This window comes from Arvicanthis niloticus, chromosome 17 (genome assembly GCF_011762505.2).
Source record: "Arvicanthis niloticus isolate mArvNil1 chromosome 17, mArvNil1.pat.X, whole genome shotgun sequence".
In the NCBI taxonomy this organism is placed as follows: Eukaryota; Metazoa; Chordata; class Mammalia; order Rodentia; family Muridae; genus Arvicanthis; species Arvicanthis niloticus.
The window spans coordinates 20,843,453-20,858,965 of NC_047674.1; the positions used below are offsets into that span (position 1 = coordinate 20,843,453).

The following is a 15,513-nucleotide window of genomic DNA, read 5'->3' on the forward strand; positions in this document are numbered from 1 at the left end:
GAAACGTGTTCATCTCTCAGCTTCAGTAAAATTCCGTGCTCTGTTTTCTCTGGAGAAGACGAAATGCCGTCTCTAAGAAAAGTTCAAGGTTTCTCGGATCTTGATTATTTGGGAGTTTACAAAGTTATAAAAATCTAACATGGGTGCTTATATCCTGCACATTTTGAGATCTCTTTAGAGAGCACATTTTTATCTGTTGATATGATTTATGCAGGCCATAATACTTCTATTAATCAGAGCTGTATGAAGCTATAGATATATGAGCCTGTATGTCAGTTACTTTTTTCTCATTATTTACATTTAGAAAGCAAAGAAGACTGACTCAATTCATTCTTATCTTAGAAACAAGACAGCTGAATGAATGGCAAAGATATTCAGGTATCCTCTGATGGAGGTGCTAGGCCTGTCTCCTGGCCTCCATCTCATCTTCTGTAAGAGAGCATGGTAGTGTTAGACACAAATGGGCTAAATAGTAAACCTTATAAGACAGCTCTAAAATGACTTATCAATGTGTGTCAAAATATAATTTAGTCATTAGTAACTCAACAAAAGCTTTTATTATTTTATTCAAGAAGATTTTTTCCTTCAGATATACAATTAGAAGACTAATTAGATACTAAAATTCAAACATTCTTTACAACTTGAGGATGTGTTAACTGGTAATTTTGCTCCCACACTTTTTATGAGGTGAAAAACGTAGATATACTCTTCTCTGTGTCAGTGCCAGGTATTTAAACATTCTACTTTAGGACTCAAATGGGGATTTATATTTCATGCATTTATCAACAAATTAGTTTTTTTTGAGGTAATTGAAACTCATGTGAGAATGAAGACAGGAAATATTTTATTCTTTCCCACATTTTTGTACCTCATGGTAATATCTGATGGTTTGAAGTTGCTTCATTTTTTTTATTGGATATTATATATACATTTCAGATGGTATCCCCTTACCTCATTCCCCCACCACCAGAACGCCCATCCCATCCCCTTTTCTCCTGCTTCTATGAGGATGTGCCCCCACCTTCCCCCCACTCCCACCTCCCCACCCTCGAATCCCCCCCCCCCACACACACACACAGTGTTCAGCCTTCATTGGACCAAGGATCTCCTCTCCCACCTATGCCCGACAAGGCCATCCTCCCCTAGATATACAGATGGAGTCATGGGTCCCTCCCTATGTGCTCCCAGGCTGGTGGTTTAGACCCTGGGGAGCTCTGGTTGGTTAGTATTGTTGCTCTCCTCTTGGGGCCACAAACCCTTTCAGCTCCTTCAGTCTTCTCTTTAACTCCTCTGTTGGGAACCCCTTGATCAGATCAATTGTTAGCTGTGAGCATCTGCATCTGAATATGTCAGAATCTGGTAGACTGCTTAAACTAAGTGTGAAAGTATGGTTGTAGAAAGATCTGCCACTTGGCTTCTTTCTCCAAGATAGGATTGTGCTATGCAATCTCTATTAGTGTAAAATTTCTTTGTGGTGAAAGCTATTTATGCAGGTGATACTTTGGATGTGTCAGAAAGACTAATTCCTAGTTTAAAATTCTGTGCTCCAATGAAAATAGCCTGCAAGAGTAAATGAAGGTATTTTCATCTCATCAAAGATGGTCACTCATCCATGCTTGTCCCTCTCTGACTCACACCAGGGTTTCCTGCTATGAGGTGTTTGGTATGGCTCTGTTAGCTTCACTCACAAAATAAAACTGCCTTGTATTCTAATGAGTTACCAGTGGCTATGAGGCAATAAGATAAATATAATTTTACTGACAGTTTCTTTTCACCTCCAGCTAGGCTGGGTAGATCCTCCTAGCCATATGTATTATCTCTTCATAGCTGTCATCATGTCATGGTGCTGAGATTTAAAGTCATATACTAGTAATTTACATTCCAAAAGTAATTTAAACTTACACACATGCATTATATATAAGCCTTAGCTACAAATAAAATATCTAAAATGATCTAGTTAGTGCCTTATTATGCTCTTAAAATATAGTCAGGAGAAAACATGCATAAAATGAACTGGGAAGGCCTGAGACTCTTACCTGCAAAATAAAAGCTGTTTCTGATGAATGAAGGTGTGACAGTCACAAATACAAATCCACTGTGACCCAAGTCGACCCAAGTCAGATGGCACACAAGCAAAGGTCTAGAATCCCTAGACCCTTTGCTGAATTTTCAAGTATTTGCTAGAACATGCCCATTTAGCCACTGGTGTGCGAAAGCTGGCATGCTGTGAATCTTCCTTTCCTCTTAAATGATACTAAAACTTCTTTCTTTTTTTCCCCTATCCTCTCTTCTCTGGCTTCCTCTCCAAATCTGCTGGTGTTTCTAACCCCTTTATGGTGGGTGTGGTCCTCTCCATCAGCCATGTGGGTAGTTGAACCAAACTGTGCTACCTGCCTTTCTGCTGCCCTGCCGGTCAAGAGACACTGCCAAGAATCCAGGTTGGTTGTGGGGCCTGGGGTCCAGGGGATTATAATGCCAAGTCATGATCAGGGTCTTCTTAATGCCAGTACCCATGAGGCCCTGGGGTACGTGGCTGAACATTTTGACTTTGAAGTTCTAGATTTACTAGTTGATGGCACCATCGTGGAAACACAAACCATGGCAGGCACCTGGCCTCTTGTTTACTGTCATATTTAACTTCTGTGTTCTATCCCTTCAGTGCCCTGCCCCTTTCCAGCTTAAAAGACTCGAAGGAATTAGGAAATATTTCAATACCGTGAACCCTATGTTCCATCCCTCAGTGTCTACCTCCCTTCCTCCAGTTTAAAGGTCTCCAAGATATTAGGAGACATTTCAATGGCATGATTAGACAGGTGGTCAGAACTTTACTTAGGCAGAACTCTGTGTCCCAAAACTTAAAATCAGGTTTGCTTTCTGCTGCATCTTCATGCAAGTCCACACCCACTGTTGTGTTCATTGATAACCTACCTCTCAACCTGACTAGAACCCTGAAGGTAGTTCCCCATGCCTCTCCTTACTCCCAGTCTTCATTGCTTTTCTCTAGACTCAAACATTTAATAAAATCAGAAAATCCTATCGAAAATAGTTCTCCATGACAGGACACCATATGAGAATAGCTGGGCGTCTAGGAAAGACTATAGACTAGGGGGCAGGTTCTTCTAGACTCAGCTTTCTGAGTAATGACCTGAACAAACACAGACTCTGTGACTCAGTGTCCTTATGAATATAACAGGCCAGTAGCACCTACCCTGCATCACACCAAGACAAAGAAATGACAACTGTAAAAGTCCTGTTGCAAAGAATAGAACTCAAAGTGTGTCTATTGTTCATTGAGGTTGCCTTTTTGCATTAACAATGGATATTATAAAGTGATTAACATCAGTCTCATTTAGCAGAGATTAAATATCTCAACAAGAATAAATATCAGTCCCAGGGTCAGTGCAATGAAAGCAGACTGGGAGTCCAATTGCAGTTTTTAAACAGACACTGTGCCTTAATGTTCTACACCCTCCACAGAGAAATCATGAAATCTGACTTATTAAAATGGACTGTGAATCCTCTACTATAGAAGATTTTTAATGTGTTGATCTTTTTACACTCTTTTTTGTCACTCCTGGGGCATCAAATACTGCGATTAGGATGTACAGATGTTCTGTGTGCTCTAAAATAAATAATTAAAAATTTTAAATGTAAATGTTTGGTTTGTCGTTCATGTAGAATAAATATTTCTATGTATCTGATACAGCCACTGGCACTTGCATTTTAGGAGTATTGGTTTTCACACACCCCCCCAAAAAAAACCCTGAAATTAAGATTTTGATGTTTATATTTAACTTACTTGAACACTAATAGGAAAATCTTTAATGTGTTGTCATAATTGAACCTATCACATTTATGGAAGGGTGACTAGTTAGAGGCACTGTTGTCTTTCATGGGATCTCATGGTGAGTCAAGTACTCTTTTAATATTCAGAATTATCATACATTTAAAGACAAAATTTGACAATTGTAACTTACTCCAATTTAAGTCGTAAGACTCTCTTAAGTACAAATGGAATGTCTTAAATGGTGGCTGACATGTGTTGATGCTGATAGGTAAAGATATATTTACTGAATCATGATTTCTGTATGGGTAGTTTTGCCACAGAGAAGGAAAAAATTATCAATTCTTTTCTAGCTATATAAGTAGCTATCCAGCTAAGTTACAAAGCCCTCTGTTATGATAACAACAACAAAAAAAAAAAAAAAAAAGAAAAGAAAAGAAAAAGATATCATCTACATTCAAACAGTATTTCAAAATTCTTAATTCCAAAAAGTAGTGCAAATTGAGAAGCAATCCGAGAACGCATAGCTTTATAAACTTAAAATCTGTGGTTAGGTAGTATAGAGTTAAGTAGAAATAACAGGGGAATTTCAGGGCTTTGAAAGTGCCCCCATACAACACTACAATAGTGGATGCATGTTATTACTCCAAACCCATAAAATTTACATAAACTGTGAACCCTAATGTAGACCATGGGCTTGGGGTGATGATGATATGCATTTGTCTATAGATTTGCCAGTTGTAACAAGCAGAGAAGCCTGGAAGAGCATGTTGGTGTCTGTGTGGAGGAGGCAAGGGGGCCTACTGAAACTCTTTGTACCTTACTCTCAAATATGCTGGAACTTGAAGCACTTTAGATAAATCAAATTATTTGGGAAAAAAAGTAAAACAAAACCTTTTCCAGTTTAAAGTGTTATTTTACACAGTATCAGCAGTGCCACTAAGCAGTCTCTGAGAGCTTCCGCTCCTCCTGTCCCATTGTTCACAGTTAATCAGTCGAGATGACTCTCTGAGTTTAACTTCATTCCATTACTCATGGACATAGACAACTGTGATATAATCCGGAAGTCTCAGGAAAGAGACACAAGAGAGGCAAGATGCACATTAAAAGGCACTTACCTGAGATAATGGGTTTCTCCCCAGCAACACTGATGCTTTTGCTGAGAGAAGCAGCTTCTGGTCTAAGGCAGGAAAGTTTCCTGGCTTTGTTGGCTTTCCTGTTTCTTCCAGTTACATCACTCAGGCCCATTTCACTGTGGTAAACACATTGAATGTGGTAGGACCTATGAGATCCAATCACGAAAACAATAATGTGTATGTATATGTCAGAGATCTCATTACATTTAAAAAGCAAAAGTTGTTTACTAATCAGATAATTTGTGAGAATTGTGAGCACCAATTGTGCCTTTCTCGTTCTTTTGACTTTAAATGATCTGTTTCTAAATATCCTCTTATCACCCATTTCAAAGGAGAACTGTCTCTGACTATGAAACAATAGATGGCAAATACCCAGGCAATACAGCCAGGAACATGAAAGAAGGCACACAAGACCATTTCTTTATGCAACTACTATTAACATTTTCATGGTTCTGTGTAAAACTTTACATGTATTTATTCTTTGACTAACTGATTTGATGCATAGTTACTGAGACCTGCTAGACCTCAGATATCAGTCTTTGGCTGGGAATCACACATGACAAGAACCCAACAATGATAACCATATTTACACAGTTTATTAACTGCAATGCAAGAGGGACATACAATGAATGATGACATTGGAAATAAATACATTGCATAGGGTTTTTTTACACCTAGGATAGTGTAGGAGAAAGTTGAGCCAGAGACAGGAACGCTAGGAGCAAGTATAGTAGCCACGGTGGTCGAGAAGCCTCCACGAGGATGTGGAAAGGACATGAAGCAGGCAGTAACCTGAGGTATGCCAACTCTCTGTGCAAAGCACATCCCCCATGTCAAAACCTAGAGAAGGCTCTTACCATAGTAGTGGTGCCTAGACTCTTCTAGAAATAGCAAGAACTTCAGTGTGGACAGAGTACCAGAGAGGGAGATTCTGAAGGAAACAAAGTTACAGAAGTGGCATGCAGTCTAGATGGATAGAACTTTGTAGTCTATGACAAGGACATACAGTTCTTCTAGAAGTAAAATGCAGAGCTACAATGAGTTTCTAAGCACAGAAATGGCCTGACCAGTCTTGTGTTTAAAAAACAATGTTCTTGTGTTAATAGTTACAGAGTTGTACTTTATCTTCAACCTTGCTTCTTTAATGTGGAGCACTTCCCCATGGCATATGGGAAGGAACAGAGAATTATCTTAATATGTGCATACAAACACCATCAAGGTATCTTTTTTTTTCTGTTTTGGATATTTTCTTTATTTACATTTCAAATGTTATTCCCTTTCCTGGTTTCCTCTCTAGAATCCCCCTATCCAATCTTTTATCCCCCTGCTTCTATGAGGGGGATGGAACATTGGATAGGGGGATAGCACAAGCTACCTTAGAAAAATAATTGTTAGATATTCATTGAAGAAATCTTATTGATTTGTTTTGCCAGTTGAAGTAGCATTGTTTTTTTGTAAAACAATGTCTGTTCTCTAGACACATCTGCTTTTAAATTTGGGGTTTTTACCTCCTAATGAATTTTATTGAAATCTATAAAGTTTGGTTTATTATAATTATTTTCCATATTGATGGACAAAACATTGTGTATTTAACAGAGGCCACATTTTTATAGTCTTAGACTAATTGAATTCTCTTGTGTTCTTTGGTCTTTCAAAGACCTTTGGGAGTCTCCATTTTATGGCCTCATGATAATGACCATCAATCTCCCTAAATACTGAAATGTCTATTCTGAAGAATATTTTGAATACTCAGGTCTGAAGACAACTAAGTATGTGTGCACTATAAGTCTGCAGATACTATATTTCCAACTGAATGAAAGCCTAAAAGAAGGCTTCTGGACTAAACAAATCTTCAGGGATTATAGCATCATTTCTCAGCTTCAAACTGAGTACTTCCTGTGCCAGGTATGATAGTACAGCTTTACAGGAAACAATCTTATCAAGCTACCATAGTAGTCTGTGACACTTGCATTCTACAGGTGAGAAGAAAAATGTAAATATTAGAAAGATTTGAGCATTGTTACTTGGGCCTTCCTTCTTGTTTAATTTCTTTGGGTCAGTGGGTGTCTCATGGATATTCTATACTTTATGGCTAATATCCACTTATCAGTGAGTGATTACCACACATGTCATTTGGGTCCAGGTCACCTCACTCTGGATGATATTTTCTAGTTTCATCTATTTGGCTGCAAAATCATGATGTTCTCATTTTTAATACCCAACTCATGGGAGGGGGTAGGATCAGGTATGGGGAGAGACAGAAGAGAGGCCCAGAGAGCCAAAAGAATGAATGAAAATATGCAGCTGCTGGGAGTGGGGAATAGAGGGAATCTCTAAGAAGTCCCAGAGATCCATCCTTCTAAATGAAGATGGCTATTTCCAATATTGGATTGATTTCTAGACCAATACATAATTGAGTCTGAATAACTGGTCACATTTAAGAAAAATACAAGAGTCATTGTAACTCCTCCTTTTGATTCTCTGTCTTACAAGGTCTAGAAACTTGAGGTAAGGCAGCTTGTTCCATCTGGGATATAGAAAAACAAAGGTGGGTAAGGAACATATGTCTAATACAGCTTCTCAGTCACCATTGTCAGGGCACTCAGCAAGCTCACAGGTCAGCATCATTCTTTGGACATTTTCAGAGACATATTTGGAAATTAGCTGCAGTTCTCTATGATGTTATGTTAGCATGAGATAAAGTTGGGACAGAATCAGGATTTCAAGTAAGTGTTTGCATATGTTAAGGTTCTTTTAATTGTCAAGTAAAAATTACTTGTCTCTTCTATAGTATTTATTGTAAGTTGCATTGATTGTGTTACACAATCTATGTGTTACACTTTCTAATTGTGTTAGTGTGTTGAAACCTGGCATGTCTGTTATGAGGGGGGTGGTCTATCAACCAACTTTTGTCTTATTGCCCTGAGTATTACAGAACCTTGGTTTTCTGAAAAAAGCTTGCAAGTACTGGAAGAACTGAGTTAGGCTTTAAGCAGAAGCAAGAGGGTAGTGGGCTTGATTATTGCTGGTATAACAGCTTTAATTACATTAATTGCTAGCACCACTACTTCTGCAATTGCTTTGACACAAGAAGTTAAGACAGCTACTTTTGTTAATCATTTAGCAAAAAATGTTACTAATGTGTTGAATATACCAGAGGACTTAGATAGGCGTTAGGAAAAATGGATTGATGCTCTTTATCCTATTCAAATTGTTGGAAGGAGGTTCAGAGTTTAAAAGTAAGGACCCATCTCAAGTGTCATGCCAAATATCAATGGAGTTGTATTACTTCTAAAATTTACAGTGATAGTCATTATAATTAGGAAAAGATTTAAAGACACATGCAGAGTATTTGGCATACTTCTAAAACCTCTCTGGATGTTTTGACTTTGCATAGTGAGATTATGAATTTAAAGAATGTGCTGTTCTGCTGAGCTTTGATGCTGCAGATAATGCCGATAAAATTATTCATGGTTTAAGGTCAGTATTTCAATTTTTATCAAGCTTCAAGAATGGCATATATTTCTTGATTATGTTAGCCCTTTTTGTCCTGGGAATACTTTTATTCCTGCCCATCATGTAAAAGCTTGTCTTTAACAACATCAACATGTTGGCAGCCAAAGAACATGACTTGAAACTGAAAATGGACCCCCAGACAGAGTTATTAATTTAACAGACTGGCAAGCCAAGGACAGGTAAGATTCTGCACAGAGTCTTACCAATCTAAGACAGAAGTGCATTGCTTTTGATAGTGCATTTTCTACTACGAGTAAGGAAGGCATTCTTGTCAGAATGACCTAAGACAGGCTCAGTCTTATTTATGAAATAAAAAGGGCAGAGATGTGGAGAGTTTTGGGGGCTGCTTGGCAAGAAACTGACATTGGCCATGGACAAGCAAGTAGGCTTCAGGAAGGAATCTGACATTAGACTAGAACAAAGAAGTAATTTCAGGCAGGAATCTAAATTTTAGGCTAGAACAAAGAAGTAGGCTTCAGGCATGAAAATGACTTTGGGCTAGGACAGGAGAGTTGGCTCAGATATTTTAGTCATCCTGATAAGTCCTTAGAAACAATGATCACAGGGCATGTTCACGGAATTTTGTTTATTGCCTTGCTTGTTCTTTGACTATTTTTGTTTATTGTCTTGTTTGTTCCTTGACTATTTGCATCTATTGTATTGCTATTTCTTCAACCTAGAACTGACCTTAATACATGCATGTAATTAAAATGGTATAAAAGCAAACAGAAGGAGAAGGGATGGGATAGGGAGTTTATGGGGGTGGGAATGGGAAAAGGGGATAACATCTGAAATGAAAATAAATGAAATATTCAATAAAAAAGAAAAGAAAAAGTTCTAAAGGAAAAAAAAAAGTAAGACGAAATGCAGGGACAAAAATTGAGCATAGACTGAAGGAAAGGCCATCCAGTGACCAGCTCAACTTGGGATCATCCCATGGGTGAACACCAATCTCTGAAACCATTACTGATGGTATATTTTAATGCAGACAAGATTCTAGCATGACTATCCACTAAGAGGCTCTACCCAGAAGCTGATTGAAACAGATGCAGATACAGCCAAGCATGAGATGGAGGTCAGGGACCCCTATGAAAGACTTAGGGTAAGGATCAAAGGAATTGAAAGGGATAACAACCCTACAGGAAGATCAACAATGTCTACTAACCTGGATCCCTGAAAGCTCCCAGAGACTAAGCCACCAATCAAAGAGGGTATATGTGCTGATCCAAGGCCCCAGGCACATATGTAGCAGAGGGCTGCCTTGTTTGGACTTAGTGGGAGAGGATGTTCTTAATCCTGTAGAAACTTGATGCCCCAGGGTGGGAGAACACCCAGGGGGATATCTCTCAGAGGTGAAGGGGGTCATGGGGGAAGAATTAAGAGGGAGGAATGTGGAGTGGGGGCAGCATTTGGGGTGTAAATGAATAAAATAAAAGTAAAACAAAAAATAGAGAGGTTTGAGTAAAAGTTACAGATAGATTTCTTGAACACTGGGGCTCTGGGAACTGGCCATGTTTGAATTCACTTAGCTTTTTCATAAAAGCAAAGACTGAAAAGGATTGGTACTGAGCACAGAAGAGAAGTGTACCACGCAGTATAGAGAGCAGCAAAATAAATCTAAGGCCATCATCTTACAGCACTGTAATATTAGCTTATATATTAATGCTCAACTTCCTGTATACAAAGTAGGCATAACTAAGTAACTAAGCAAACTATACCATGGGGTACAAATACTGAGAAAGTAAACAATGGAAACTTTGGGGGAAGTGAGTGGTGTGATGGAGAGACTTACATAACCCAGAGAGTCTCTTGCCCATATAGTTGGATGGAAGTACTGAGCAGGAGGGAACTAAGATGGCGCCCGTGAAGAGCTTTCTACGTTCATCTGAACTAAGGTCTGATGCAGCTGAGTGAAGCCACATACCCAATATACTTAATCTTTGAAGCTGAAATACTCATTTTAAAAATGGTGAACATTTGGTAGTTTTATAGTTACTATAGTAGCCTATTCATGAAAATTTAACTTAGCAACAATAATGTGAACTTGCTGTCTTTTTGTTACTAGTTCATCTTTCTGAACGTATCATTGGTAGCACCTGCTTTGAAAGTGTTGGTAACAAACAACAGACTTATTCTAAGTATTACTATTTCATTTCAGACTCTATTTAATAATAGGGAGAAACTAAATTTAAGGTCCCAGGCCCTAGGACTTCCCAATAGCTGAACAGCTTCTATTATAAAGAAATAGTTGTCTGAGTCCAGACATCTCAAGGACAACTTCTCCATCTTGCTGACAGGGTCAAACTAAGTTCATGGTTCCAGGTCCAGGAACCTACTCCTATCCTGATTGATAGAAACTTCTTGCTCTACTCTTTGAGAAAATATAATTACACAATGCTATAGTCCACCCTGTTCCTCTCACTTTATGGCCTTATCCTTTAAATACGCTGTGCAGCAACCCTTTTGGATCATAGTTCACCTCTCAACTCTGTTCTGTGGTCCTGATTGATCAGTAGTGGTTTGATTACAATATATTTTTGTCATCTGCATTGGCCTGGTGTTTGAGTTATGCAGGATTTAAGCAGACCCCACAATAAATGAATTTTCCCCCATAGCCCTGGTTAACACAAATAGAAAAGAGCCAAGTCGTTAGGTTCTCTGGCTGGACTCCTTTTCTGAGCAATGCGGTACAGTTTCCAAAAGCCATTTTAGGATCTTGGTGAAGCCAAAGATTTTGAAGCAACATTAAAAAAAAAAATAAAATCTAAATATCTGCACAGTAGCAATTAAAGCTGTGTGTATATTGTCTGTCATCGCCTGGTTGGTAGAAATAGCGTGAGTCTGAAAAGCCCACATCTGACACACAGAACCTGCTCTGCAAACGCTCTTCATCACCAGGCATTATCCATAACAGCATGAGAGAGCACAACCATTTTCATATATGAACAGTCATTGTTGGTTATATTTCCTATTGTAATCCAGTCATTTTTCCTAGTATCTAATTAAGATGTATTTCCAGATTGTGGACAGACATAGCTGATAGATTTTAAGATCTCCAAATAAAAAGCTTTAATTATACAATATTCAACACAATTCTTAGTATGAAAGACTTAAGTACAAGCGGTACTGAAAACGAAGAAATTACCAGCTGTTGGCTTTACAAATTATATTTCAAAGGAAGTAACAAGACTATAATCACACCTTTGTTCTTTGTCTGCTACTTAATCGCTGAGATTGAATTAGAACATAGCTAATTTGTGGCATTATCTCGTCTAAGAAGAACCCACTTGCTTTATGATTAATAATGAACCACCTGTTGTCATCCCTTATTGTAATCACCGAGCACTGCACAAAGATGGTACCCAAGCTTAGTTCTGCAACCATATTCTATGGATTCAAGAATAAAACTGATAGGAAAGTCTTTTTTTTTTTTTTTTTTTTTTTTTTTTTTTTTTGGACAAGGGAATGCCTTTTATCCTTTCATAATACATCACAATGTTATAATATTGTTTGTACTTTCTAGTAACAAAAGATAGTAAGGTGTTCACTTTTATTTGCTTCTATTGGAATTTTTATTGTTATTACTCCACTGGTGTACTATATCAAAGGTATATACTTCATTCTTTAGTTATTTGAAGACCTTTCTATATTAAAACAGAATACATTAAAGATGATTTCCAAATATGTTCAATGTTGACTAATTGATTCTTCTGATATTTACTAAACTCTTATAGCTCATGAGGACTCAATAGACCTTTCAACCACAGCTGGACTGGTGAACTCAATTTGCATGGGAATACCTCCAAACTGGGGTATTGCAGGGAAGGGGGATACACATGAGCACAAAATTAAACTAAGAAGAGGACAAAGTCTTGCCTAGTTAATAAAACTAGAAAATACCATGTAAATAGATTTGTGGGGTTTTTGCACCAGATATCTGTAATTAGCAAGGGAGATTTTAAGTTAGCCATTATAATAAGTGCAAAGTGACATCAGTACAGATTTGGACTTAGCTCTAAATATATTAAGTGGGAATTTATAGACAGAAAGTAGGAAGAATGAACCACTGAAAGTGGAAGTATTAGGAAGGGATATAAAGGATGGGGGAGTCTGTAACACTTAATTGAGTGTACTTGCTAAAACAGGCCAAGGACAGCAACAAGGGTGAACGGATCTGAAACCTGGTCAGAAACCCAGTGTAGGAGGCTTCTTGCTAAACTTTGGTAGGGAAGTTTATTATTAATATAAGACTCGGTAGACCAAGGTGCAGGCATTGCTGAATAGGGTGCTCACAGAAGTCAGACTAAAACTTAATCAAAATCAAAAACCAAGTCCCAGTTAAAAGATGGCTCAGGAAATAAAAGCAAGAGACAATAGCATATTATAAGATTTGGAGTACAGATTAGTTTTTGAAAGATTGACCTAAGTACCTGATCTCACCCATTTAGTAGGTAAATCCTTTCGAATAAGGATAAAAAAATAAGGACGTTCAGTGGAGTAATCTTTCATTTTGTGCTGTTCAAACACATATTTTAAAATCCTCTAAATAATTCTGGATCATAGCACTGTTTTAAATTAATATTAATGAGAGTATCTCAATTGCTCACACAAGACCTCTTCAGATGGATCTGAATTGTTGGGTTGAGATGAGAGGATTTAGTAGAGAGTTCAGGAGCACATATCCTTGACAAGGCTTAAACAACCAAACAGCAAATGATAATCACTACATTTTACCAAAAGTGTCCTTTAAGTGTTCAGAGCTCAAGAGCAAAACTTATTTTTCACAATCTACTGAAAGCATTTGACTTTACACTGTGTTTAACAACAATAACAGCAGGCCTTCTTCTTCTTCTTCTTTTTTTTTTTTCATTAGAACTATCGTGGGAAATACTTTAAATTATCTTCTCAGATACGGCTTATCCTACCATCTGTCACTGCTGCCGAAAATTAAACAGTGAACGCAAACACATGTTTGTGTCTAATCTTTTGAGGTTAACTGATTTCCCGGAAAGATGGGAGCAAACAACCTCGGCAATTGTCTGCTACCTAGCATTGTCTTGGGGCCTCTGCAGTTGCCGCACTTTTAAAGCCCACTGTGTGAAGGGAGAGAAAGAGAGAAATATTACACATAAATTGGCCTCTTGACAAGTGCTGGGGAGGACGTGGCTCAGGAGGCTCCTGGGACACAGAGGACAGTGAGTATCTCATTTCACTTAGATAAGGGTGGGAATAGTTAGGAGTATAAACATGTCTGTGTTCTTGGGGTTCAGAATGGTGTTGAAGAGGATTGTGGTCTCCACAGTGGGGAGAAGGAACAAAGGAGGAACCTGAGTAACATATAAACTGAGATACAACTGGCAGAGGAGGGATTGTCAAGAAAAGAATTAGAAAGAATGTTCCTGGATGAAAAACATCACGTTCAAAAAAGATCATGGAAAATTAGGATGCACCTTGCTTAGTATGACAGACAACTACTTTTTAGACTTAGTGGGCATGGAAGTCCCTTGGCTTTAGTGTAATTTTTATAGTCCAATTCCATAGTTATAAGGAAGAACCTGAATTCCCAAGTTTCTAGGGAGCCCAGGATCCATACAGCTGGTGCTGGTTCCTGGACAAAGTTCTGAGTAGGAATATATAGAAAAATCTACATATGAAATACTTGTCTCTGAGGAAATCATGGAACCCTTGATGTTGACCTAGTCTTTCAGTATACATGAGTCATAATGGATGCAATGCAATGGCCCCTGAACACCTCTTTTGTTCACAAATGACATTTTAGTTTTCTGTAAACAAAGCTGCTTGATAGAGGGCCAGCTTTAAATCACTTTTTTTTTTTTTTTTGGTTTTTCAAGACAGGTTTTTTCTGTGTAGCCCTGGCTGTCCTGGAACTCACTCTGTAGACCAGGCTGGCCTTGAACTCAGAAATCCCCCTGCCTCTGCCTCCCAAGTGCTGGGATTAAAGGCGTGTGCCACCACTGGCCATTTAAAGCACTTCTTTACATCATGTTTTGCTTTTATATCTTCTTTCCCAGTTTATCTTCTTTCTCATTGAAACTGATATTGCAGCTTCCACACAAAATCCAGCCTGAAAGGCTGGCCTTAATAAATATTGCCAACACTTGTCAAAAATCAAAGGAAAACCTCCCAAGGAAGATTTACAGGCTTGCCCATTAGAGAGACTTACAGAACTGTAATGAGTGCCTTGACAGTGATTCTTTTCATGTCAACTTAAGCTCATGGTAGTAAATGCACAAGGTTCATGTCTCCACCATCTTCCTTCATTCTGAAGCAGCCCAAGTTTTACCTCGGTGGAGACTAAGGACAAATCTTTATAAACACCTAAATATCCCACTTCTAACCAAAGGCCATGGAAGGGATGGAACCAATGGTACATGTTGGAAATCTACATTTATATAACATGATTTAAAAAAGGCAGACCCTCCTGTCTTTTGTTGTCAGTTTTAGATGTCCTCAGAGCTCTGTATTTGGTGCTTTGGGAGATGAGGAGATAGATATACCTGCTTCCAATGTTGGTGTGGTGAGGTTGCACAGTGTTTGCCATGAAATAATACACTCACCAAACTGACTTAAAACTTATGATGTCATTCTATTTCCTCATTTAATCCCAAAACCAGTAATTAAATATATATACAAAGACACAGTTATTTGCTTCTATAGTTTTAACTGAGCAAATGGAGTGAGCCTTGTAGACAAGTAACAAAACTTATATTCCTATAATGCATCTTTATATCTAGCAAGCGTGTCAAAAAGGAGAGAGACCATTATTAAGAAATTGATGGGAAGTTTCTGTTTCTTCCTTTTAGTGGATGAGTGAACATTTCTAAAGATTTTGAGCACTATTCAAGGCTTTCTAACGTCTGGCAGTGTATGCCTAGTGGGCAGCTACTTAAGGTTCAAGGCTATATACTTCACTCTCTATTTTCATGTCACCTGCTTGCTGACTTGGGGTCTAACTGACTCATTCAACCAGATGAATTTCCTTCTAGAGCAGTCTCAGTTTGCTGACTTGCTGACTTTAATGTTTCTTATCAGCAATGAATAGCCTGGGACCTTTCT

At 38.2% G+C, this 15,513-nt stretch overlaps 1 protein-coding gene across 4 annotated transcripts in view; it reads left to right on the top strand.

The window, feature by feature from the left end:
• Positions 1 to 15,513, top strand: part of Sphkap (SPHK1 interactor, AKAP domain containing) — a 135,307-nt gene that overhangs the window by 17,590 nt on the left and 102,204 nt on the right. For 2 of the 4 annotated variants that reach the window (XM_034521466.1, XM_034521464.2), the window contains exon 2: positions 2,360 to 2,438. The exons of the other annotated variants lie outside the window; for them this stretch is intronic. In XM_034521466.1, coding sequence (XP_034377357.1) covers positions 2,360 to 2,438 — 79 coding nt within the window. The remainder of the gene's footprint in view (positions 1 to 2,359; positions 2,439 to 15,513) is intronic. 4 annotated transcript variants of the gene reach the window in all.